We start from the raw sequence: 27,920 nt of genomic DNA, 5'->3' as shown, positions 1-27,920 counted from the left end.
TGGTGTGGATTTTGATGGTGAAGGCGTGGGTTTTTATGGTAATGAAGTGGGTTTTGATGGAGATGGTATAGGTTTTGATGATGATGATGATGTGGGTTTTGATGGTGATGATGTGGGTTTTGATGGAGATGGTGTGGGTTTTGATGGAGATGGTGTGGATGTTGATGTTGATGGCGTGGGTTTTGAAGGTGATGATGTGGGTTTTGATGGAGATGATGTGGGTTTTGATGGACATGGTGTGGGTTTTGATGGAGATGGTGTGGATGTTGATGTTGATGGCGTGGGTTTTGAAGGTGATGATGTGGGTTTTGATGGAGGTGGTGTGGGTTTTGATGGTGATGATGTGGGGTTTGATGATGACGGAGTGGATTTTGATGGTGATGGTGTGTGATTTGATAGAGATGGAATGGGTTTTGATGGTGATTGTGTGGGTTTTGAAGGAGACGATGTGGGTTTTGATGGAGATGGTGTGGATTTTGATGATGATGATGTTAGATTTGATGGTGATGGTGTGGGATTTGTTGGTGATTGTGTGGGTTTTGATGATGATGGTGTGGGTGTTGATGGTGATGATGTGGATTTTGATGATGGTGGATGTGGGTTTTGATGACGATGGTGTGGGTTTTGATGGTATTGGCGTGGGTTTTGATGGAGATGATGTGTGTTTTGATGGTAATGGTGCGGGTTTTGAGGGAGATGATGTGGGTTTTGATGGAGGTGGTGTGGGTTTTGATGGAGATGATGTGGGTTTTGATGATGATGATGATATGGGATTTGACGGTGATGATGTGGTGTTGATGGTGGTGGTCTGGGTTTTGATGGAGATGGCGTGGGTTTTGATGGTGATGATGTAGGTTTTGATGGAGATGGTGTGGGTTTTGATGATGATGGTGTGGGTTTTTATGGTGAAGAAGTGGGTTTTGATGATGATGATGTGGGTTTTGTTGGAGATGGTGTGGGTTTTGATGATGATGAAGTGGGTTTTGATGGTGTGGGTTATGATGGAGATGGTGTGGGTTTTGATGGTGATGATGTGGGTTTTGATGGAGATCGTGTGGGTTTTGATGGAGATGATGTGGGTTTTGATGATGACGGAGTGGGTTTTGATGGTGATGGTGTGTGATTTGATAGAGATGGCGTGGGTTTTGATGGAGGTGTTGTGGGTTTTGATGGAGATGATGTGGGTTTTGATGGTGATGATGTGGATTTTGATGGTGATGATGTGGGTTTTGAAGATGATGGTGTGGGTTTTGATGGTAATGGTGTGGGTTTTGATGGAGATGATGTGGGTTTTGATGAAGGTGGTGTGGGTTTTGATGGAGATGATGTGGGTTTTGATGGAGGTGGTGTGGGATTTGATGGTGATGATGTGGGTGTTGATGGTGATGGTCTGGGTTTTGATGGAGATGGCATGGGTTTTGATAGAGATGATGTGGGTTTTGATGGAGTTGGTGTGGGTTTTGATGGTGATGATGTGGGTTTTGTTGGAGATGGTGTGGGCTTTGTTGATGGTGTGGATTTTGATGGTGATGATGATGTGGGATTTGACGGTGATGATGTGGGTTCTGATGATGATGATGTGGGTTTTGATGGAGATGGTGTGGGTTTTGATGGTGATGGTGTGGAGTTTGATTATGATGATGGTGTGGGTTTTGATGGAAATGGTGTGGGTTTTGATGATGATGATGTGGGTTTTGCTGGAGATGGTGTGGGTTTTGATGGTGATGGAGTGGGTTTTGATGGTGATGGTGTGTGATTTGATAGAGATGATGTGGGTTTTGATGGAGATGATCTGGGTTTTGATGGTGTGTGTTATGATGGAGATGGTGTGGGTTTTGATGATAATGATGTGGGTTTTGATGATGATGGTGTGAGTTTTGATGGAAATGATGTGGGTTTTGATGATAATGATGTGGGTTTTGATGGAGATGGTGTGGGTTTTGATGGAGATGATGTGGGTTTTGATGGTGATGGTGTGGGTTTTGATGGTGAAGATATGCATTTTGACGGTGATGATATGTGTTTTGATGATAATTGTGTGGGTTTTGACGGAGATGGTGTGGGTTTTGATGGAGATGGTGTGGGTTTTGATGGTGATGGTATGGGTTTTGATAGTGAAGACATGGGTTTTGACGGTGATGATGTGGGTTTTGATGGAGATGATGTTGGTTTTGATGGTTAAGATATGGTCTTTGATGGAAATGGTGTGTGTTTTGTTGATGATGATGTGGGATTTGATGGTGAAGGTATGAGCTTTAGTGGAGATGGTGTGGGTTTTGATGGCGATGGTGTGGGTTTTGATGATGAAGATGTGGGTTTTGATAGAGACGGTGTGGGTTTTGATGGAAATGATGATGTGGGAATTGACGATGATGGTGTGTGTTTTGTTGATGATGATGTGGGATTTGATGGTGAAGGTATGAGCTTTGGTGGAGATGGTGTGGGTTTTGATGGCGATGGTGTGGGTTTTGATGATGAAGATGTGGGTTTTGATAGAGACGGTGTGGGTTTTGATGGAAATGATGATGTGGGAATTGACGATGATGGTGTGGGTTTTGATGGTAATGGTGTGGGTTTTGATGGAGATGATGTGGGTTTTGATGGAGGTGGTGTGTGTTTTGATGGAGATGATGTGGGTTTTGATGGAGGTGGTGTGGGATTTGACGGTGATGATGTGGGTGTTGATGGTGATGGTCTGGGTTTTGATGGAGATGGCATGGGTTTTGTTAGAGATGATGTGGGTTTTGATGGAGTTGGTGTGGGTTTTGATGGTGATGATGTGGGTTTTGTTGGAGATGGTGTGGGCTTTGTTGATGGTGTGGATTTTGATGGTGATGATGATGTGGGATTTGACGGTGATGATGTGGGTTCTGATGATGATGATGTGGGTTTTGATGGAGATGCTGTGGGTTTTGATGGAGATGGTGTGGGTTTTGATGGTGATGGTATGGGTTTTGATAGTGAAGACATGGGTTTTGACGGTGATGATGTGGGTTTTGATGGAGATGATGTTGGTTTTGATGGTTAAGATATGGTCTTTGATGGAAATGGTGTGTGTTTTGATGATGATGATGTGGGATTTGATGGTGAAGGTATGAGCTTTGGTGGAGATGGTGTGGGTTTTGATGGCGATGGTGTGGGTTTTGATGATGAAGATGTGGGTTTTGATAGAGACGGTGTGGGTTTTGATGGAAATGATGATGTGGGAATTGACGATGATGGTGTGGGTTTTGATGGTAATGGTGTGGGTTTTGATGGAGATGATGTGGGTTTTGATGGAGGTGGTGTGGGTTTTGATGGAGATGATGTGGGTTTTGATGGAGGTGGTGTGGGATTTAACGGTGATGATGTGGGTGTTGATGGTGATGGTCTGGGTTTTGATGGAGATGGCATGGGTTTTGATAGAGATGATGTGGGTTTTGATGGAGTTGGTGTGGGTTTTGATGGTGATGATGTGGGTTTTGTTGGAGATGGTGTGGGCTTTGTTGATGGTGTGGATTTTGATGGTGATGATGATGTGGGATTTGACGGTGCTGATGTGGGTTCTGATGATTATGATGTGGGTTTTGATGGAGATGGTGTGGGTTTTGATGGTGATGGTGTGGAGTTTGATTATGATGATGGTGTGGGTTTTGATGGAAATGGTGTGGGTTTTGATGATGATGATGTGGGTTTTGCTGGAGATGGTGTGGGTTTTGATGGTGATGGAGTGGGTTTTGATGGTGATGGTGTATGATTTGATAGAGATGGTGTGGGTTTTGATGGTGATGGTGTGTGATTTGATAGAGATGTTGTGGGTTTTGATGGTGATTGTGTGGGTTTTGATGGAGATGGTATGGATTTTGATGATGATGATGTTAGATTTGACGGTGATGGTGTGGGTTATGATGGAGATGGTGTGGGTTTTGATGGTGATGATGTGGGTTTTGATGGAGATAGTGTGGGTTTTGATGGTGATTGTGTGGGTTTTGAAGGAGACGATGTGGGTTTTGATGGAGATGGTGTGGATTTTGATGATGATGATGTGAGATTTGACGGTGATGGTGTGGGATTTGTTGGTGATGATGTGGGTTTTGATGATGATGGTGTGGGTGTTGATGGAGATGGTGTGGGTTTTGTTGGTGATGGTATGGGTTTTGATGGAGATGATGTGTGTTTTGATGGAGATGATGTGGGTTTTGTTGATGGTGTGGGTTTTGATGGTGATGGTGTGGATTTTGATGGTGAAGGCGTGGGTTTTTATGGTAATGAAGTGGGTTTTGATGGAGACGATGTGGGTTTTGTTGGAGATGGTGTGGATTTTGATGATGATGATGTTAGATTTGACAGTGATGGTATGGGTTTTGATGGAGATGATGTGGGTTTTGATGGTGTGGGTTTTGATGGAGATGGTGTGGGTTTTGATGATGATGATGTGGGTTTTGATGGAGATGGTGTGGATTTTGATGGTGATGGCGTGTGTTTTGATGGTGATGATGTGGGTTTTGATGGAGATGGTGTGGGTTTTGATGGAGATGATGTGGGTTTTGATGGAGATGGTGTGGGTTTTGATGGAGTTGGTGTGGGTTTTGATGGAGATGGTGTGGGTTTTGATGGAGATGGTGTGGGTTTTGATGGTGATGATGCGGGTTTTGATGATGACAGAGTGGGTTTTGATAGTGATGGTGTGTGATTTGATAGTGATGGTGTGGGTTTTGGTGGTGATGGTGTGGGATTTGATAGAGATGACGTGGGTTTTGATGGAGATGGTGTGGGTTTAGATGGTAATTGTGTGGGTTTTGATGGAGATGATGTGGGTATTGATGGAGATGATGTGGGTTTTGATGGTGTGGGTTATGATGGAGATGGAGTGGGTTTTGATGGTGGTGATGTGGGTTTTGATGGAGATGGTGTGGATTTTGATGGTGATGGCGTGTGTTTTGATGGTGATGATGTGGGTTTTGATGGAGATGGTGTGGGTTTTGATGGAGATGATGTGGGTTTTGATGGAGATGGTGTGGGTTTTGATGGAGTTGGTGTGGGTTTTGATGGAGATGGTGTGGGTTTTGATGGAGATGGTGTGGGTTTTGATGGTGATGATGCGGGTTTTGATGATGACAGAGTGGGTTTTGATAGTGATGGTGTGTGATTTGATAGTGATGGTGTGGGTTTTGGTGGTGATGGTGTGGGATTTGATAGAGATGATGTGGGTTTTGATGGAGATGGTGTGGGTTTAGATGGTAATTGTGTGGGTTTTGATGGAGATTATGTGGGTATTGATGGAGATGATGTGGGTTTTGATGGTGTGGGTTATGATGGAGATGGAGTGGGTTTTGATGGTGGTGATGTGGGTTTTGATGGAGATGGTGTGGATTTTGATGGTGATAGCGTGTGTTTTGATGGTGATGATGTGGGTTTTGATGGAGATGATGTGGGTATTGATGGAGATGATGTGGGTTTTGATGGTGTGGGTTATGATGGAGATGATGTGGGTTTTGATGGAGATGGTGTGGGTTTTGATGGTGGTGATGTGGGTTTTAATGGAGATGGTGTGGGTTTTGATGGTGATAGCGTGTGTTTTGATGGTGATGATGTGGGTTTTGATGGAGATGATGTGGGTATTGATGGAGATGATGTGGGTTTTGATGGTGTGGGTTATGATGGAGATGATGTGGGTTTTGATGGAGATGGTGTGGGTTTTGATGGTGGTGATGTGGGTTTTAATGGAGATGGTGTGGGTTTTGATGGTGATAGCGTGTGTTTTGATGGTGATGATGTGGGTTTTGATGGAGATGGTGTGGGTTTTGATGGTGATGATGCGGGTTTTGATGATGACAGAGTGGGTTTTGATGGTGAAGGTGTGTGATTTGATAGAGATGGTGTGGTTTTTGATGGTGACGATGATGTGGGTTTTGATGATAATGATGTGGGTTTTGATGATGATGATGTGAGTTTTGATGGAGATGGTATAGGTTTTGATGGTGATGGTGTAGGTTTTGATGGTGATGATGTGGGTTTTGATGATGATGGTGAAGGTTTTGATGGTGATGATGTGGGTTTTGATGATGATGACGTGAGTTTTGATGGTCATGATGTGGGTTTTGATGATAATGATGTGGGTTTTGATAGAGATGGTGCGGGTTTTGATGGAGATGGTGTGGGTTTTGATGATGAAGATGTGGGTTTTGATGGAGATGGTGTGGGTTTTGATGATGGTGGTGTGGGTTTTTATGGTGATGAAGTGGGTTTTGATGGTGTGGGTTATGATGGAGATGATGTGGGTTTTGTTGGAGATGGTGTGGGTTATGATGGAGATGGTGTGGGTTTTGATGGTGATGATGTGGGTTTTGATGGAGATGATGTGGGTATTGATGGAGATGATGTGGGTTTTGATGATGTGGGTTTTGATGGTGATGGTGTGGATTTTGATGGAGATGGAGTGGGTTTTGATGGTGGTGATGTGGGTTTTGATGGAGATGGTGTGTATTTTGATGGTGATAGCGTGTGTTTTGATGGTGATGATGTGGGTTTTGATGGAGATGATGTGGGTATTGATGGAGATGATGTGGGTTTTGATGGTGTGGGTTATGATGGAGATGGTGTGGGTTTTGATGGTGATGATGCGGGTTTTGATGATGACAGAGTGGGTTTTGATGGTGAAGGTGTGTGATTTGATAGAGATGGTGTGGTTTTTGATGGTGATGATGATGTGGGTTTTGATGATAATGATGTGGGTTTTGATGATGATGATGTGAGTTTTGATGGAGATGGTATAGGTTTTGATGGTGATGGTGTGGGTTTTGATGATGATGGTGTAGGTTTTGATGGTGATGATGTGGGTTTTGATGATGATGATGTGAGTTTTGATGGTCATGATGTGGGTTTTGATGATAATGATGTGGGTTTTGATAGAGATGGTGCGGGTTTTGATGGAGATGGTGTGGGTTTTGATGGAGATGGTGTGGGTTTTGATGATGAAGATGTGGATTTTGATGGAGATGGTGTGGGTTTTGATGATGGTGGTGTGGGTTTTTATGGTGATGAAGTGGGTTTTGATAGAGATGATGTGGGTTTTGTTGGAGATGGTGTGGGTTATGATGGAGATGGTGTGGGTTTTGATGGTGATGATGATGTGGGTTTTGATGATGAAGATGTGGGTTTTGATGGAGATGGTGTTGGTTTTGATGATGATGATGTGGGTTTTGATGCAGATGGTGTAGGTTTTGATGGTGATGGTGTGGGTTTTGATGATGAAGATGTGGGTTTTTATGGAGATGGTGTGGGTTTTGATGGTGATGGTGTGGGTTTTGATGGTGAAGATATGCATTTTGACGGTGATGATATGTGTTTTGATGATAATTGTGTGGGTTTTGACGGAGATGGTGTGGGTTTTGATGGTGATGGAATGGGTTTTGATGGAGATGATGCTGGTTTTCATGGTGAAGATATGGTCTTTGATGGAAATGATATGTGTTTTAATGATAATTGTGTGGGTTGTGATGGTGAAGATATGGGTTTTGACGGTGATGATGTGGGTTTTGATGGAGATGATGCTGGTTTTGATGGTGAAGATATGGTCTTTGATGGAAATGGTGTGGGTTGTGATGATGATGGTGTGGGTTTTGATGATGATGATATGGGTTTTGATGACGATAATGTGGGTTTTGATGGAGATGGTGTGGGTTTTGATGGTGATGATGTGGGTTTTGATGGTGAAGATATGCATATTGACGGTGATGATATGTGTTTTGATGATAATTGTGTGGGTTTTGTTGGAGATGGTGTGGGTTTTGATGGTGATGGTATGGGTTTTGATGGAGATGATGCTGGTTTTCATGGTGAAGATATGGTCTTTGATGGAAATGATATGTGTTTTAATGATAATTGTGTGGGTTGTGATGGTGAAGATATGGGTTTTGACGGTGATGATGTGGGTTTTGATGGAGATGATGCTGGTTTTGATGGTGAAGATATGGTCTTTGATGGAAATGGTGTGTGTTTTGATGATGATGATGTGGGATTTGATGGTGAAGGTATGAGCTTTGGTGGAGATGGTGTGGGTTTTGATGGCGATGGTGTGGGTTTTGATGATGAAGATGTGGGTTTTGATAGAGACGGTGTGGGTTTTGATGGAAATGATGATGTGGGAATTGACGATGATGGTGTGGGTTTTGATGGTAATGGTGTGGGTTTTGATGGAGATGATGTGGGTTTTGATGGAGGTGGTGTGGGTTTTGATGGAGATGATGTGGGTTTTGATGGAGGTGGTGTGGGATTTAACGGTGATGATGTGGGTGTTGATGGTGATGGTCTGGGTTTTGATGGAGATGGCATGGGTTTTGATAGAGATGATGTGGGTTTTGATGGAGTTGGTGTGGGTTTTGATGGTGATGATGTGGGTTTTGTTGGAGATGGTGTGGGCTTTGTTGATGGTGTGGATTTTGATGGTGATGATGATGTGGGATTTGACGGTGCTGATGTGGGTTCTGATGATTATGATGTGGGTTTTGATGGAGATGGTGTGGGTTTTGATGGTGATGGTGTGGAGTTTGATTATGATGATGGTGTGGGTTTTGATGGAAATGGTGTGGGTTTTGATGATGATGATGTGGGTTTTGCTGGAGATGGTGTGGGTTTTGATGGTGATGGAGTGGGTTTTGATGGTGATGGTGTATGATTTGATAGAGATGGTGTGGGTTTTGATGGTGATGGTGTGTGATTTGATAGAGATGTTGTGGGTTTTGATGGTGATTGTGTGGGTTTTGATGGAGATGGTATGGATTTTGATGATGATGATGTTAGATTTGACGGTGATGGTGTGGGTTATGATGGAGATGGTGTGGGTTTTGATGGTGATGATGTGGGTTTTGATGGAGATAGTGTGGGTTTTGATGGTGATTGTGTGGGTTTTGAAGGAGACGATGTGGGTTTTGATGGAGATGGTGTGGATTTTGATGATGATGATGTGAGATTTGACGGTGATGGTGTGGGATTTGTTGGTGATGATGTGGGTTTTGATGATGATGGTGTGGGTGTTGATGGAGATGGTGTGGGTTTTGTTGGTGATGGTATGGGTTTTGATGGAGATGATGTGTGTTTTGATGGAGATGATGTGGGTTTTGTTGATGGTGTGGGTTTTGATGGTGATGGTGTGGATTTTGATGGTGAAGGCGTGGGTTTTTATGGTAATGAAGTGGGTTTTGATGGAGACGATGTGGGTTTTGTTGGAGATGGTGTGGATTTTGATGATGATGATGTTAGATTTGACAGTGATGGTATGGGTTTTGATGGAGATGATGTGGGTTTTGATGGTGTGGGTTTTGATGGAGATGGTGTGGGTTTTGATGATGATGATGTGGGTTTTGATGGAGATGGTGTGGATTTTGATGGTGATGGCGTGTGTTTTGATGGTGATGATGTGGGTTTTGATGGAGATGGTGTGGGTTTTGATGGAGATGATGTGGGTTTTGATGGAGATGGTGTGGGTTTTGATGGAGTTGGTGTGGGTTTTGATGGAGATGGTGTGGGTTTTGATGGAGATGGTGTGGGTTTTGATGGTGATGATGCGGGTTTTGATGATGACAGAGTGGGTTTTGATAGTGATGGTGTGTGATTTGATAGTGATGGTGTGGGTTTTGGTGGTGATGGTGTGGGATTTGATAGAGATGACGTGGGTTTTGATGGAGATGGTGTGGGTTTAGATGGTAATTGTGTGGGTTTTGATGGAGATGATGTGGGTATTGATGGAGATGATGTGGGTTTTGATGGTGTGGGTTATGATGGAGATGGAGTGGGTTTTGATGGTGGTGATGTGGGTTTTGATGGAGATGGTGTGGATTTTGATGGTGATGGCGTGTGTTTTGATGGTGATGATGTGGGTTTTGATGGAGATGGTGTGGGTTTTGATGGAGATGATGTGGGTTTTGATGGAGATGGTGTGGGTTTTGATGGAGTTGGTGTGGGTTTTGATGGAGATGGTGTGGGTTTTGATGGAGATGGTGTGGGTTTTGATGGTGATGATGCGGGTTTTGATGATGACAGAGTGGGTTTTGATAGTGATGGTGTGTGATTTGATAGTGATGGTGTGGGTTTTGGTGGTGATGGTGTGGGATTTGATAGAGATGATGTGGGTTTTGATGGAGATGGTGTGGGTTTAGATGGTAATTGTGTGGGTTTTGATGGAGATTATGTGGGTATTGATGGAGATGATGTGGGTTTTGATGGTGTGGGTTATGATGGAGATGGAGTGGGTTTTGATGGTGGTGATGTGGGTTTTGATGGAGATGGTGTGGATTTTGATGGTGATAGCGTGTGTTTTGATGGTGATGATGTGGGTTTTGATGGAGATGATGTGGGTATTGATGGAGATGATGTGGGTTTTGATGGTGTGGGTTATGATGGAGATGATGTGGGTTTTGATGGAGATGGTGTGGGTTTTGATGGTGGTGATGTGGGTTTTAATGGAGATGGTGTGGGTTTTGATGGTGATAGCGTGTGTTTTGATGGTGATGATGTGGGTTTTGATGGAGATGATGTGGGTATTGATGGAGATGATGTGGGTTTTGATGGTGTGGGTTATGATGGAGATGATGTGGGTTTTGATGGAGATGGTGTGGGTTTTGATGGTGGTGATGTGGGTTTTAATGGAGATGGTGTGGGTTTTGATGGTGATAGCGTGTGTTTTGATGGTGATGATGTGGGTTTTGATGGAGATGGTGTGGGTTTTGATGGTGATGATGCGGGTTTTGATGATGACAGAGTGGGTTTTGATGGTGAAGGTGTGTGATTTGATAGAGATGGTGTGGTTTTTGATGGTGACGATGATGTGGGTTTTGATGATAATGATGTGGGTTTTGATGATGATGATGTGAGTTTTGATGGAGATGGTATAGGTTTTGATGGTGATGGTGTAGGTTTTGATGGTGATGATGTGGGTTTTGATGATGATGGTGAAGGTTTTGATGGTGATGATGTGGGTTTTGATGATGATGACGTGAGTTTTGATGGTCATGATGTGGGTTTTGATGATAATGATGTGGGTTTTGATAGAGATGGTGCGGGTTTTGATGGAGATGGTGTGGGTTTTGATGATGAAGATGTGGGTTTTGATGGAGATGGTGTGGGTTTTGATGATGGTGGTGTGGGTTTTTATGGTGATGAAGTGGGTTTTGATGGTGTGGGTTATGATGGAGATGATGTGGGTTTTGTTGGAGATGGTGTGGGTTATGATGGAGATGGTGTGGGTTTTGATGGTGATGATGTGGGTTTTGATGGAGATGATGTGGGTATTGATGGAGATGATGTGGGTTTTGATGATGTGGGTTTTGATGGTGATGGTGTGGATTTTGATGGAGATGGAGTGGGTTTTGATGGTGGTGATGTGGGTTTTGATGGAGATGGTGTGTATTTTGATGGTGATAGCGTGTGTTTTGATGGTGATGATGTGGGTTTTGATGGAGATGATGTGGGTATTGATGGAGATGATGTGGGTTTTGATGGTGTGGGTTATGATGGAGATGGTGTGGGTTTTGATGGTGATGATGCGGGTTTTGATGATGACAGAGTGGGTTTTGATGGTGAAGGTGTGTGATTTGATAGAGATGGTGTGGTTTTTGATGGTGATGATGATGTGGGTTTTGATGATAATGATGTGGGTTTTGATGATGATGATGTGAGTTTTGATGGAGATGGTATAGGTTTTGATGGTGATGGTGTGGGTTTTGATGATGATGGTGTAGGTTTTGATGGTGATGATGTGGGTTTTGATGATGATGATGTGAGTTTTGATGGTCATGATGTGGGTTTTGATGATAATGATGTGGGTTTTGATAGAGATGGTGCGGGTTTTGATGGAGATGGTGTGGGTTTTGATGGAGATGGTGTGGGTTTTGATGATGAAGATGTGGATTTTGATGGAGATGGTGTGGGTTTTGATGATGGTGGTGTGGGTTTTTATGGTGATGAAGTGGGTTTTGATAGAGATGATGTGGGTTTTGTTGGAGATGGTGTGGGTTATGATGGAGATGGTGTGGGTTTTGATGGTGATGATGATGTGGGTTTTGATGATGAAGATGTGGGTTTTGATGGAGATGGTGTTGGTTTTGATGATGATGATGTGGGTTTTGATGCAGATGGTGTAGGTTTTGATGGTGATGGTGTGGGTTTTGATGATGAAGATGTGGGTTTTTATGGAGATGGTGTGGGTTTTGATGGTGATGGTGTGGGTTTTGATGGTGAAGATATGCATTTTGACGGTGATGATATGTGTTTTGATGATAATTGTGTGGGTTTTGACGGAGATGGTGTGGGTTTTGATGGTGATGGAATGGGTTTTGATGGAGATGATGCTGGTTTTCATGGTGAAGATATGGTCTTTGATGGAAATGATATGTGTTTTAATGATAATTGTGTGGGTTGTGATGGTGAAGATATGGGTTTTGACGGTGATGATGTGGGTTTTGATGGAGATGATGCTGGTTTTGATGGTGAAGATATGGTCTTTGATGGAAATGGTGTGGGTTGTGATGATGATGGTGTGGGTTTTGATGATGATGATATGGGTTTTGATGACGATAATGTGGGTTTTGATGGAGATGGTGTGGGTTTTGATGGTGATGATGTGGGTTTTGATGGTGAAGATATGCATATTGACGGTGATGATATGTGTTTTGATGATAATTGTGTGGGTTTTGTTGGAGATGGTGTGGGTTTTGATGGTGATGGTATGGGTTTTGATGGAGATGATGCTGGTTTTCATGGTGAAGATATGGTCTTTGATGGAAATGATATGTGTTTTAATGATAATTGTGTGGGTTGTGATGGTGAAGATATGGGTTTTGACGGTGATGATGTGGGTTTTGATGGAGATGATGCTGGTTTTGATGGTGAAGATATGGTCTTTGATGGAAATGGTGTGGGTTGTGATGATGATGATGTGGGATTTGATGGTGATGAAGTGGGATTTGATGGTGAAGATATGAGCTTTGGTGGAGATGGTGTGGGTTTTGATGGCGATGGTGTGGGTTTTGATGATGATGATATGGGTTTTGATAGAGATGGTGTGAGTTTTGATGGAAATGATGATATGGGATTTGAAGATGATGATGTGGGTTTTGATGATGATGATGTGGGTTTTGATGGTGATGATAATGATGTGGGTTTTGATGGTGATGGTGTGGGTTTTGATGATGATGATATGGGTTTTGATGACGATAATGTGGGTTTTGATGGAGATGGTGTGGGTTTTGATGGTGATGATGTGGGTTTTGATGATGACGGAGTGGGTTTTGATGGTGATGGTGTGTGATTTGATAGAAATGGTGTGGGTTTTGATGGTGATGGTGTGTGATTTGATAGAGATGGAATGGGTTTTGATGGTGATTGTGTGGGTTTTGAAGGAGACGATGCGGGTTTTGATGGAGATGGTGTGGATTTTGATGATGGTGATGTGGGTTTTGATGACGATGGTGTGGGTTTTGATGGTGATGATGTGGGTTTTGATGGAGATGGTGTGGGTTTTGATGGTGATGATGTGGATTTTGATGATGGTGATGTGGGTTTTGATGGTAATGGCGTGGGTTTTGATGGAGATGATGTGTGTTTTGATGGTGATGGTCTGGGTTTTGATGGTAATGGTGTGGGTTTTGATGGAGATGATGTGTGTTTTGATGGTGATGGTCTGGGTTTTGATGGTAATGGTGTGGGTTTTGATGGAGATGATGTGGGTGTTGATGGTGATGGTCTGGGTTTTGATGGAGATGGTGTGGGTTTTGATGGAGATGATGTGTAGTTTGATTATGATGATGGTGTGAGTTTTGATGATGATGGTGTGGGTTTTTATGGTGAAGAAGTGGGTTTTGATGATGATGATGTGGGTTTTGTTGGCGATGGTGTGGGTTTTGATGATGATGATGATGATGTGGGATTTGACGGTGATGGTGTGGGTTTTGATGGAGGTGATGTGGTTTTGATGGAGATGATGTGGGATTTGATGATGATGATGTGGATTTTGATGGAGATGGTGTGGGTTTTGATGGTGATGATGTGGGTTTAGATGGTGTGGGTTATGATGGTGATGATGTGGGTTTTGATGATGATGATGTGGGTTTTGATAGAGATGGTGCGGGTTTTGATGGAGATGGTGTGGGTTTTGATGGAGATGGTGCGGGTTTTGATGGAGATGATGTGGGTTTTGATGGTGATGGTGCGGGTTTTGATGGTGATGATGCGGATTTTGATGATGATGATGTGGGTTTTAAAGGAGATGGTGTGGGTTTTGATGATAATTGTGTGGGTTGTGATGGTGAAGATATGGGTTTTGATGGTGATGATGTGGGTTTTGATGGAGATGATGCTGGTTTTGATGGTGAAGATATGGTCTTTGATGGAAATGGTGTGGGTTTGATGATGATGATGTGGGATTTGGTGGTGATGAAGTGGGATTTGATGGTGATGAAGTGGGATTTGATGGTGAAGATATGAGCTTTGGTGGAGATGGTGTGGGTTTTGATGGAGATGGTGTGGGTTTTGATGGAGATGGTGTGGGTTTTGATGGTAATGGTGTGGGTTTTGATGGAAATAATGTGGGTTTTGATGGAGATGATGTGTGTTTTGATGGTGATGGTGTGGGTTTTGATGGTGATGATGTGGGTTTTTTTGGAGATGATGTGGGTTTTGATGGTGATTGTGTGGGTTTTGAAGGAGACGATGTGGGTTTTGATGGAGATGGTGTGGATTTTGATGATGATGATGTTAGATTTGACGGTGATGGTGTGGGTTTTGATGGAGATGATGTGGGTTTTGATGGAGATGATGTGGGTTTTGATGGTGTGGGTTATGATGGAGATGGTGTGGGTTTTGATGGTGATGATGTGGGTTTTGATGGAGATAGTGTGGGTTTTGATGGTGATTGTGTGGTTTTGAAGGAGACGATGTGGGTTTTGATGGAGATGGTGTGGATTTTGATGATGATGAAGTGAGATTTGACGGTGATGGTGTGGGATTTGTTGGTGATGATGTGGGTTTTGATGATGATGGTGTGGGTGTTGATGGAGATGGTGTGGGTTTTGATGGTGATGGTATGGGTTTTGATGGAGATGATGTGTGTTTTGATGGAGATGATGTGGGTTTTGTTGATGGTGTGGGTTTTGATGGTGATGGTGTGGATTTTGATGGTGAAGGCGTGGGTTTTTATGGTAATGAAGTGGGTTTTGATGGAGATGATGTGGGTTTTGTTGGAGATGGTGTGGATTTTGATGATGATGATGTGAGATTTGACGGTGATGGTGTGGGATTTGTTGGTGATGGTGTGGGTTTTGATGGTGATGGTATGGGTTTTGATGGAGATGATGTGTGTTTTGGTGGAGATGATGTGGGTTTTGTTGATGGTGTGGGTTTTGATGGTGATGGTGTGGATTTTGATGGTGAAGGCGTGGGTTTTTATGGTAATGAAGTGGGTTTTGATGGAGATGGTATAGGTTTTGATGATGATGATGATGTGGGTTTTGATGGTGATGATGTGGGTTTTGATGATGATGATGTGGGTTTTGATGATGATGATGTGGGTTTTGATGGAGATGGTATAGGTTTTGATGGTGATGGTGTGGGTTTTGATGGTGAAGATATGCATTTTGACGGTGATGGTATGTGTTTTGATGATAATTGTGTGGGTTTTGACGGAGATGGTGTGGGTTTTGATGGTGATGGTATGGGTTTTGATGGAGATGATGCTGGTTTTCATGGTGAAGATATGGTCTTTGATGGAAATGATATGTGTTTTAATGATAATTGTGTGGGTTGTGATGGTGAAGATATGGGTTTTGACGGTGATGATGTGGGTTTTGATGGTTATGGTGTGGGATTTGATGATGATGATGTGGGATTTGATGGTGTTGAAGTGGGATTTGATGGTGAAGATATGAGCTTTGGTGGAGATGGTGTGGGTTTTGATGGAGATGGTGTGGGTTTTGATGGTGATGAAGTGGGTTTTGATGGTGATGATATGTGTTTTGATGGTGATGATGTGGGTTTTGATGGTGATGATGTGGGTTTTGATGGAGATGGTGTGGATGTTGATGTTGATGGCGTGGGTTTTGAAGGTGATGATGTGGGTTTTGATGGAGATGGTGTGGGTTTTGATGGCGATGGTGTGGGTTTTGATGGCGATGGTGTGGGATTTGATGATGATGATATAGGTTTTGAGAATGATGATGTGGGTTTTGATAGAGATGGTGCGGGTTTTGATGGAGATGGTGTGGGATTTGACGGTGATGGTGTGGGTTTTGATGGAGATGATGTGGGTTTTGATGGAGATGATGTGGGTTTTGATGGAGATGGTGTGGGTTTTGATGGAGATGATGTGGGTTTTGATGGAGATGGTGTGGGTTTTGATGGAGATGATGTGGGTTTTGATGGAGATGGTGTGGGTTTTGATGGAGATGATGTGGGTTTTGATGGAGATGATGTGGGTTTTGATGGAGATGGTGTGGGTTTTGATGGAGATGGTGTGGATGTTGATGTTGATGGCGTGGGTTTTGAAGGTGATGATGTGGGTTTTGATGGAGGTGGTGTGGGTTTTGATGGTGATGGTGTGGGGTTTGATGATGACGGAGTGGATTTTGATGGTAATGGTGTGTGATTTGATAGAGATGGAATGGGTTTTGATGGTGATTGTGTGGGTTTTGAAGGAGACGATGTGGGTTTTGATGGAGATGGTGTGGATTTTGATGATGATGATGTTAGATTTGACGGTGATGGTGTGGGATTTGTTGGTGATTGTGTGGGTTTTGATGATGATGGTGTGGGTGTTGATGGTGATGATGTGGATTTTGATGATGGTGGATGTGGGTTTTGATGACGATGGTGTGGGTTTTGATGGTATTGGCGTGGGTTTTGATGGAGATGATGTGTGTTTTGATGGTAATGGTGCGGGTTTTGAGGGAGATGATGTGGGTTTTGATGGAGGTGGTGTGGGTTTTGATGGAGATGATGTGGGTTTTGATGATGATGATGATATGGGATTTGACGGTGATGATGTGGTGTTGATGGTGGTGGTCTGGGTTTTGATGGAGATGGCGTGGGTTTTGATGGTGATGATGTAGGTTTTGATGGAGATGGTGTGGGTTTTGATGATGATGGTGTGGGTTTTTATGGTGAAGAAGTGGGTTTTGATGATGATGATGTGGGTTTTGTTGGAGATGGTGTGGGTTTTGATGATGATGAAGTGGGTTTTGATGGTGTGGGTTATGATGGAGATGGTGTGGGTTTTGATGGAGATCGTGTGGGTTTTGATGGTGATGATGTGGGTTTTGATGATGACGGAGTGGGTTTTGATGGTGATGGTGTGTGATTTGATAGAGATGGCGTGGGTTTTGATGGAGGTGGTGTGGGTTTTGATGGAGATGATGTGGGTTTTGATGGTGATGATGTGGATTTTGATGGTGATGATGTGGGTTTTGAAGATGATGGTGTGGGTTTTGATGGTAATGGTGTGGGTTTTGATGGAGATGATGTGGGTTTTGATGGAGGTGGTGTGGGTTTTGATGGAGATGATGTGGGTTTTGATGGAGGTGGTGTGGGTTTTGATGGAGATGATGTGGGTTTTGATGGAGGTGGTGTGGGATTTGATGGTGATGATGTGGGTGTTGATGGTGATGGTCTGGGTTTTGATGGAGATGGCATGGGTTTTGTTAGAGATGATGTGGGTTTTGATGGAGTTGGTGTGGGTTTTGATGGTGATGATGTGGGTTTTGTTGGAGATGGTGTGGGCTTTGTTGATGGTGTGGATTTTGATGGTGATGATGATGTGGGATTTGACGGTGATGATGTGGGTTCTGATGATGATGATGTGGGTTTTGATGGAGATGGTGTGGGTTTTGATGGTGATGGTGTGGAGTTTGATTATGATGATGGTGTGGGTTTTGATGGAAATGGTGTGGGTTTTGATGATGATGATGTGGGTTTTGCTGGAGATGGTGTGGGTTTTGATGGTGATGGAGTGGGTTTTGATGGTGATGGTGTATGATTTGATAGAGATGGTGTGGGTTTTGATGGTGATGGTGTATGATTTGATAGAGATGGTGTGGGTTTTGATGGTGATGGTGTGTGATTTGATAGAGATGATGTGGGTTTTGATGGAGATGATCTGGGTTTTGATGGTGTGTGTTATGATGGAGATGGTGTGGGTTTTGATGATAATGATGTGGGTTTTGATGATGATGGTGTGAGTTTTGATGGAAATGATGTGGGTTTTGATGATAATGATGTGGGTTTTGATGGAGATGGTGTGGGTTTTGATGGAGATGATGTGGGTTTTGATGGTGATGGTGTGGGTTTTGATGGTGAAGATATGCATTTTGACGGTGATGATATGTGTTTTGATGATAATTGTGTGGGTTTTGACGGAGATGGTGTGGGTTTTGATGGAGATGGTGTGGGTTTTGATGGTGATGGTATGGGTTTTGATAGTGAAGACATGGGTTTTGACGGTGATGATGTGGGTTTTGATGGAGATGATGTTGGTTTTGATGGTTAAGATATGGTCTTTGATGGAAATGGTGTGTGTTTTATTGATGATGATGTGGGATTTGATGGTGAAGGTATGAGCTTTGGTGGAGATGGTGTGGGTTTTGATGGCGATGGTGTGGGTTTTGATGATGAAGATGTGGGTTTTGATAGAGACGGTGTGGGTTTTGATGGAAATGATGATGTGGGAATTGACGATGATGGTGTGGGTTTTGATGGTAATGGTGTGGGTTTTGATGGAGATGATGTGGGTTTTGATGGAGGTGGTGTGGGTTTTGATGGAGATGATGTGGGTTTTGATGGAGGTGGTGTGGAATTTGACGGTGATGATGTGGGTGTTGATGGTGATGGTCTGGGTTTTGATGGAGATGGCATGGGTTTTGATAGAGATGATGTGGGTTTTGATGGAGTTGGTGTGGGTTTTGATGGTGATGATGTGGGTTTTGTTGGAGATGGTGTGGGCTTTGTTGATGGTGTGGATTTTGATGGTGATGATGATGTGGGATTTGACGGTGATGATGTGGGTTCTGATGATGATGATGTGGGTTTTGATGGAGATGGTGTGGGTTTTGATGGAGATGGTGTGGGTTTTGATGGTGATGGTATGGGTTTTGATAGTGAAGACATGGGTTTTGACGGTGATGATGTGGGTTTTGATGGAGATGATGTTGGTTTTGATGGTTAAGATATGGTCTTTGATGGAAATGGTGTGTGTTTTGATGATGATGATGTGGGATTTGATGGTGAAGGTATGAGCTTTGGTGGAGATGGTGTGGGTTTTGATGGCGATGGTGTGGGTTTTGATGATGAAGATGTGGGTTTTGATAGAGACGGTGTGGGTTTTGATGGAAATGATGATGTGGGAATTGACGATGATGGTGTGGGTTTTGATGGTAATGGTGTGGGTTTTGATGGAGATGGCATGGGTTTTGATAGAGATGATGTGGGTTTTGATGGAGTTGGTGTGGGTTTTGATGGTGATCATGTGGGTTTTGTTGGAGATGGTGTGGGCTTTGTTGATGGTGTGGATTTTGATGGTGATGATGATGTGGGATTTGACGGTGATGGTGTGGGTTCTGATGATGATGATGTGGGTTTTGATGGAGATGGTGTGGGTTTTGATGGTGATGGTGTGGAGTTTGATTAGGATGATGGTGTGGGTTTTGATGGAAATGGTGTGGGTTTTGATGATGATGATGTGGGTTTTGCTGGAGATGGTGTGGGTTTTGATGGTGATGGAGTGGGTTTTGATGGTGATGGTGTATGATTTGATAGAGATGGTGTGGGTTTTGATGGTGATGGTGTGTGATTTGATAGAGATGATGTGGGTTTTGATGGAGATGATCTGGGTTTTGATGGTGTGTGTTATGATGGAGATGGTGTGGGTTTTGATGGTGATGATGTGGGTTTTGATGGAGATGGTGTGGGTTTTGATGGTGATGATGCGGATTTTGATGATGATGATGTGGGTTTTGATGGAGATGATCTGGGTTTTGATGGTGTGTGTTATGATGGAGATGGTGTGGGTTTTGATGATAATGATGTGGGTTTTGATGATGATGGTGTGAGTTTTGATGGAAATGATGTGGGTTTTGATGATAATGATGTGGTTTTGATGGAGATGGTGTGGGTTTTGATGGAGATGATGGGGGTTTTGATGGTGATGGTGTGGGTTTTGATGGTGAAGATATGCATTTTGACGGTGATGATATGTGTTTTGATGATAATTGTGTGGGTTTTGACGGAGATGGTGTGGGTTTTGATGGAGATGGTGTGGGTTTTGATGGTGATGGTATGGGTTTTGATAGTGAAGACATGGGTTTTGACGGTGATGATGTGGGTTTTGATGGAGATGATGTTGGTTTTGATGGTTAAGATATGGTCTTTGATGGAAATGGTGTGTGTTTTGTTGATGATGATGTGGGATTTGATGGTGAAGGTATGAGCTTTGGTGGAGATGGTGTGGGTTTTGATGGCGATGGTGTGGGTTTTGATGATGAAGATGTGGGTTTTGATAGAGACGGTGTGGGTTTTGATGGAAATGATGATGTGGGAATTGACGATGATGGTGTGGGTTTTGATGGTAATGGTGTGGGTTTTGATGGAGATGATGTGGGTTTTGATGGAGGTGGTGTGGGTTTTGATGGAGATGATGTGGGTTTTGATGGAGGTGGTGTGGGATTTGACGGTGATGATGTGGGTGTTGATGGTGATGGTCTGGGTTTTGATGGAGATGGCATGGGTTTTGATAGAGATGATGTGGGTTTTGATGGAGTTGGTGTGGGTTTTGATGGTGATGATGTGGGTTTTGTTGGAGATGGTGTGGGCTTTGTTGATGGTGTGGATTTTGATGGTGATGATGATGTGGGATTTGACGGTGATGATGTGGGTTCTGATGATGAAGATGTGGGTTTTGATGGAGATGGTGTGGGTTTTGATGGTGATGGTGTGGAGTTTGATTATGATGATGGTGTGGGTTTTGATGGAAATGGTGTGGGTTTTGATGATGATGATGTGGGTTTTGCTGGAGATGGTGTGGGTTTTGATGGTGATGGAGTGGGTTTTGATGGTGATGGTGTATGATTTGATAGAGATGGTGTGGTATTTGATGGTGATGGTGTGTGATTTGATAGAGATGATGTGGGTTTTGATGGAGATGATCTGGGTTTTGATGGTGTGTGTTATGATGGAGATGGTGTGGGTTTTGATGATAATGATGTGGGTTTTGATGATGATGGTGTGGGTTTTGATGATAATGATGTGGGTTTTGATGATAATGATGTGGGTTTTGATGGAGATGGTGTGGGTTTTGATGGAGATGATGTGGGTTTTGATGGTGATGGTGTGGGTTTTGATGGTGAAGATATGCATTTTGACGGTGATGATATGTGTTTTGATGATAATTGTGTGGGTTTTGACGGAGATGGTGTGGGTTTTGATGGAGATGGTGTGGGTTTTGATGGTGATGGTATGGGTTTTGATAGTGAAGACATGGGTTTTGACGGTGATGATGTGGGTTTTGATGGAGATGATGTTGGTTTTGATGGTTAAGATATGGTCTTTGATGGAAATGGTGTGTGTTTTGATGATGATGATGTGGGATTTGATGGTGAAGGTATGAGCTTTGGTGGAGATGGTGTGGGTTTTGATGGCGATGGTGTGGGTTTTGATGATGAAGATGTGGGTTTTGATAGAGACGGTGTGGGTTTTGATGGAAATGATGATGTGGGAATTGACGATGATGATGTGGGATTTGATGGAGATGATGTGCGTTTTGATGGAGATGGTGTGGGTTTTGATGGAGATGGTGTGGGTTTTGATGGAGATGGTGTGGGTTTTGATGGTGATGATGTGGGTTTTGATGGTGATGGTGTGGGTTTTGATGGTGAAGATATGCATTTTGAAGGTGATGATATGCATTTTGACGGTGATGATATGTGTTTTGATGATAATTGTGTGGGTTTTGACGGAGATGGTGTGGGTTTTGATGGTGATGGTGTGGGTTTTGATGGAGATGATGTGGGATTTGATAGAGATGGTGTGGGTTTTGATGATGATGATGTGGGATTTGATAGAGATGATGTGGGTTTTGATAGTGATGATGTGGGATGTGATGGTGGAGATATGGGCTTTGATGGAGATGGTGTGGGTTTTGATGGAGATGGTGTGGGATTTGATGATGACGATGTGGGTGTTGATGATGATGTGGGTTTTGATAGAGATGGTGTGGGTTTAGATGGAAATTATGATGTGGGATTTGACGGTGATGATGTGGGTTTTGATGGTGATGATGTGGGTTTTGATGGAGATGGTGTGGGTTTGATGGTGATGATGTGGGATTTGATTGTGAAGATATGGACTTTGATGGAGATGGTGTGGGTTTTGATGATGATGATATGGGCTTTGATGGCGATGATGTGGGTTTTGATGGTGATGAAGTGGGTTTTGATGGTGATGTAGTGGGTTTTGATGGTGATGATGTGGGTTTTGATGGTGATGAAGTGGGTTTTGATGGTGATGATGTGGGTTTTGATGCTGATGATGTAGATTTTAATGATGATGGTGTGGGTTTTGATAGAGATGGTGCGGGGTTTGATGGAGATGGTGTGGGTTTTGGTTGTGATGGTATGGGTTTTGATGATGATGGTGTGGGTTTTGATGGTGATGATGTGGGTTTTGTTGGAGATGATGTGGGTTTTGATGATGATGATGATGTGGGATTTGACGGTGATGGTGTGGGTTTTGATAGAGATGATGTGGGTTTTGATGGAGATGATGTGGGTTTTGATGGAGATGGTGTGGGTTTTGATGGTGAAGATATGCATTTTGACGGTGATGATATGTGTTTTGATGATAATTGTGTGGGTTTTGACGGAGATGGTGTGGGTTTTGATGGTGATGGTATGGGTTTTGATGGAGATGATGCTGGTTTTCATGGTGAAGATATGGTCTTTGATGGAAATGATATGTGTTTTGATGATAATTGTGTGGGTTGTGATGGTGAAGATATGGGTTTTGACGATGATGATGTGGGTTTTGATGGAGATGATGCTGGTTTTGATGGTTAAGATATGGTCTTTGATGGAAATGGTGTGGGTTTTGATGGTGATGAAGTGTGTTTTGATGGTGATGGTGTGGGTTTTGATGGTGATGAAGTAGGTTTTGATGGTGATGATGTGTGTTTTGATGGTGATGGTGTGGGTTTTGATGGAGATGGTGTGGGTTTTGATGGTAATGGTGTGGGTTTTGATGATGATGACATGGGTTTTGATGACGATAATGTGGGTTTTGATGGAGATGGTGTGGGATTTGATGATGATGATGTGGGATTTGATGATGATGTGGGTTTTGATGGAGATGGTGTGGGTTATGATGGAGATGATGTGAGTTTTGATGATGATGATGTGGGTTTTGATGGTGATGAAGTAGGTTTTGATGGTGATGATGTGGGTTTTGATGGCGATGGTGTGGGTTTTGATGGAGATGGTGTGGGATTTGATGATGATGATGTGGGTTTTGATAGAGATGGTGCGGGTTTTGATGGAGATGGTGTGGGTTTTGATGGTGATGGTATGGATTTTGATGATGATGGTGTGTGTTTTGATGGAGATGGTGTGGGTTTTGATGGTGATGGTATGGGTTTTGATAGTGAAGACATGGGTTTTGACGGTGATGATGTGGGTTTTGATGGAGATGATGTTGGTTTTGATGGTTAAGATATGGTCTTTGATGGAAATGGTGTGTGTTTTGATGATGATGATGTGGGATTTGATGGTAATGGTGTGGGTTTTGATGGAGATGTTGTGTGTTTTGATGGTAATGGTGTGGGTTTTGATGGAGATAATGTGGGTTTTGATGGAGGTGGTCTGGGTTTTGATGGAGATGGTGTGGGTTTTGATGGTAATGGTGTGGGTTTTGATGGAGATAATGTGGGTTTTGATGGAGGTGGTCTGGGTTTTGATGGAGATGGTGTGGGTTTTGATGGTGATGATGTGGGTTTTGATGATGATGGTGTGGGTTTTTATGGTGAAGAAGTGGGTTTTGTTGATGATGATGTGGGTTTTGTTGGAGATGGTGTGGGTTTTGATGATGATGATGAAGATGTGGGATTTGACGGTGATGGTGTGAGTTTTGATGGAGATGGCATGGGTTTTGATGGAGATGGTGTGGGTTTTGATGATCATGATGTGGGTTTTGATGGTGTGGGTTATGATGGAGATGGTGTTGGTTTTGATGGTGATGCTGCGGGTTTTGATGGAGATGGTGTGGGTTTTGATGGTGATGATGCGGGTTTTGATGATGACGGAGTGGGTTTTGATGGTGATGGTGTATGATTTTATAGAGATGGTGTGGGTTTTGATGGAGATGATCTGGGTTTTGATGGTGTGGGTTATGATGGAGATGGTGTGGGTTTTGATGGTGATGGTGTGGGTTTTGATGATGATGATGTGGGTTCTGATGATAATGATGTGGGTTTTCATGGAGATGGTGTGGGTTTTGATGGTGATGGTGTGGGTTTTGATGGTGATGGTGTGGGTTTTGATGGTGATGAAGTGGCTTTTGATGGTGAAGATGTGGGTTTTGATGGAGATGATGTGGGTTTTGATGACGATGAAGTGGGTTTTGATGGTGATGATGTGGGTTTTGTTGGAGATGGTGTGTGTTTTGATGATGATGATGATGTGGGATTTGACGGTGATGGTGTGGGTTCTGATGGAGATGATGTGGGATTTGATGGTGAAGATATGGGCTTTGATGGTGATGGTGTGGGTTTTGATGGTGATGATGTGGGTTTTGATGGAGATGTTGTTTTTGGATGATGATGATGTGGGTTTTGATAGAGATGGTGTGGGTTTTGATGGAGATGATGTGGGTTTTGATGATGATGATGTGGGTTTTGATGATGATGATGTGTGTTTTGATGGTAATGGTGTGGGTTTTGATGGTGATGAAGTGGCTTTTGATGGTGAAGATGTAGGATTTGATTGAGATGGTGTGGGATTTGATGGTGATGGTGTGGGTTTTGATGGTGAAGATATGGGGTTTGAATGAGATGGTGTGGGTTTTGATGGTGATGGTGCGGGTTGTGATGGAGATGATGTGGGATTTGATGGTGATGATGTGGGATTTGATGGTGAAGATATGGGGTTTGAATGAGATGGTGTGGGTTTTGATGGTGATGATGTGGGTTTTGATGATGATGATATGGGCTTTGATGGTGATGGTGTGGGTTTTGAAGGTGATGATGTGGGTTTTGATCGAGATGGTGTGTGAGTTTTGATGGAGATCGTGTGGGTTTTGATGATGATGGTGTGGATTTTTATGGAGGTGGTGTAAGTTTTGATGGAGATGGTGTGGGTTTTGATGGAGATGGTGTCGGTTTTGTTGGAGATGGTGTGGGTTTTGATGGTGATTAAGTGGCTTTTGATGGTGGTGATGTGGGTTTTGATGGTGATGATGTGGGTTTTGATGGTGATGGTGTGTGTTTTGATGGTGATGATGTGGGTTTTGATGGAGATGGTGTGGGTTTTGATGGTGATGGTGTGGGTTTTGATGGTGATGGTGTGGGCTTTGATGGAGATGGTGTGGGTTTTGATGGTGATGATGTGGGTTTTGATGGCGATGGTGTGGGTTTTGATGGTTCTGACATGGGCAGTGCATAATACACAGTAGCTCACCTCTTGTGCCCAGAGCGTCTTGGAAGAAATTCCTTCTACTCTTCAGGTGGCAAAAGTATCGAGGCTGTGACATCCGCCGCGTCCATCCCAGATTTTGAGGTATCTTCAACATTTGACGGATAGGGAGAATTCACGGGTCCCGGAACAGTTGAAAAGTGCGTCGAGGTGTCGGGCACGTCTTTCTCCCATTTGCAAGTTTGCAGCTTTCATATGGTCCATGTGCCTGTTCAGGATTTGAACTTTATACATCACTGCACCTGACCTCACGTTGACCATGCCTCTTGCCCATCTAGGGCCGTTCCTGTGATTTCTACATAAAGCTTCACCCCCTGAAATAAGTTACCTCTCTCGCTTAGCGGAGTCTTGTGTCCAGCACTGGTGTTCCTGATGCCATTTCACCCACACCCTTCAGGTTTAGGAAGGTTAGATTTAACCCAGAGAGGAGTCTTCTCGCCATGAGCAGTTCTGCTGGAGCTATTCCTGCAGTTGCATGAGGGATGGTCCGATAACCAAATAGGAACCAGGACAGTTTAGTATCTAGTGAAGCTGTAGGCTGCTTCTTTAAGCCTGCCTTCAAAGTTTGGGCTTCTCTTTCTGCCAAACATTGGATGATGGATGGTGTGGAGCTGTCCTTATATGTCGAATCCTATTCAACTTTAAGAAATACTCAAGTTCCCTGCTGGTAAATGATGCCCTATAATCTGTGAATAAGGCTTCCAGGTGTCCGTGGTTTGGAAAAGGCGCACGCAGTTTTCCCAATGTCCTCCTCATGTTTGACAAATGAACTCTCTGTCTGTCCAACCACTTTGAATGGGCGCCCACAATGACTAAGAACATTGAGTCCATGAATGGACCTGCACCGTTGGCGTGTAAGGGAGTCCAAGGTTTACGGATGTGGGGGGAGCTGCTGCAGTAACTCCTGGCTTTGTTGGTACTCTGGTTACTGCCCCACCAATGCGGCTATGCCCGCTCTTCCAATCCTGGCCACCCGACCTAACCTCTTAGCAACACCTTCGTTATGGTAACCCCTGAATGACCCTGGTGGGGCGCAACCAGTGTCAAGTGGTGCCCTTTGCTCGGGCCAATCGCTCTTGCTGCCCATAATAACATCCCGTCCTCTACGGTGATCTGGTCTCTCCAGGTCCAAAACGATTTTAATTCAGGTGGTGACAGTCTTTAGCTCCCCCCATTACCTCCAGCTGTTTTAGGTTTGCAGTTCTGGATCTTTCTATGTCTAAAGTCTGATATTGTCAGCGGTGACTGTTCAGAACATGTAAAAGCAATATAAACTCTTCCAGGGGCAGTACCACTGGTGGTGTACCTGCCAACTGGAGGTGGCTCAGTGCATCCGCATTTACTACTTGGCCTCCTGGGGATGTTCCAACTTGTATTTGTACACGCTTAGAATGAGAGCCCATGGCTGAATTCGGCCTGAAGCTGTGGGCGGCACTGTCTTCTACTCTTTGAGTTCTCTTACTCAACACAGGTTGAGTGAGATGCTTTTGCTGTTTTGCATCAGCATACCTGCAGCAACTACAATGGCTTGTTGGCCCAGATCCTGAAGAAAATTTTAACCGTTTGGCCGAAGCTTGGCTTTGTTTTGGTGATTTGCTGTGGGCTGACCTAGAGACCCTCTTTTCAGGATATTTTAGATTAGATTCCCTACAGTATGGAAACAGGTCATTTGGCCCAACAATCCACACTGACCCTCCGAAGAGTAACACACCCTGACCCATTCCCCTACCCTATATTTCCCCCTGACTAATGTACCTGACACAATGGGCAATTTAACATGGCCAATTCACCCTGACCTGCACATCTTTGGACTGTGGGAGGAAACCGGAGCACCCGGAGGAAACCCACACAGACACAGGAAGAATGTGCAAACTCCACACAGACAGCCGCCTGAGGTGGGAATTGAACCCGGGTCCCTGGCACTGTGAGGCAGCAGTGCTAACCACTGAGCCACCGTGCATCCTGAGTGGTGCTATGCAATTCCCTTCACTCGAGTGGCATTCCCGAAACTCAGTCGGACCTGTGAGGTTGTCCACTTCCATCGGAATACCCTGCAACTCGTGTGCTCCACTTGGCACATTGTCCAATGATAAAGCCAGTTGTAGTGCCAGTTTGACGTCAAGTTGGATTTCAGCTAGTAAGCGCTTTTCCATGATCACATCATTAATCCCACATCCCAAACGGTTCCTTAGCATCTCAATAAGGAATAAACCAAAACCACATGCT

At 43.6% G+C, this 27,920-nt stretch overlaps 2 protein-coding genes across 6 annotated transcripts in view; one reads left to right on the top strand and one right to left on the bottom strand.

Annotated features, from left to right (window-relative positions):
- Nucleotides 1-27,920, top strand: part of LOC140467911 (E3 ubiquitin-protein ligase RNF220-like) — a 162,226-nt gene that overhangs the window by 41,596 nt on the left and 92,710 nt on the right. The window lies entirely within an intron of this gene.
- On the bottom strand, nucleotides 34-27,889 carry LOC140467919 (uncharacterized). The gene is given in 11 exon segments (XM_072563994.1): nucleotides 34-129; nucleotides 1,603-1,683; nucleotides 3,757-3,859; nucleotides 11,540-11,767; nucleotides 12,422-12,571; nucleotides 12,821-13,054; nucleotides 16,244-16,779; nucleotides 18,613-19,101; nucleotides 24,560-24,809; nucleotides 24,988-25,270; nucleotides 27,715-27,889. Coding segments are annotated over 11 exon segments (2,625 nt in total).

The sequence above is a fragment of the Chiloscyllium punctatum genome, chromosome 46 (genome assembly GCF_047496795.1).
Source record: "Chiloscyllium punctatum isolate Juve2018m chromosome 46, sChiPun1.3, whole genome shotgun sequence".
Taxonomy (NCBI): domain Eukaryota; kingdom Metazoa; phylum Chordata; class Chondrichthyes; order Orectolobiformes; family Hemiscylliidae; genus Chiloscyllium; species Chiloscyllium punctatum.
This window is presented reverse-complemented; position numbering and strand designations above follow the sequence as displayed.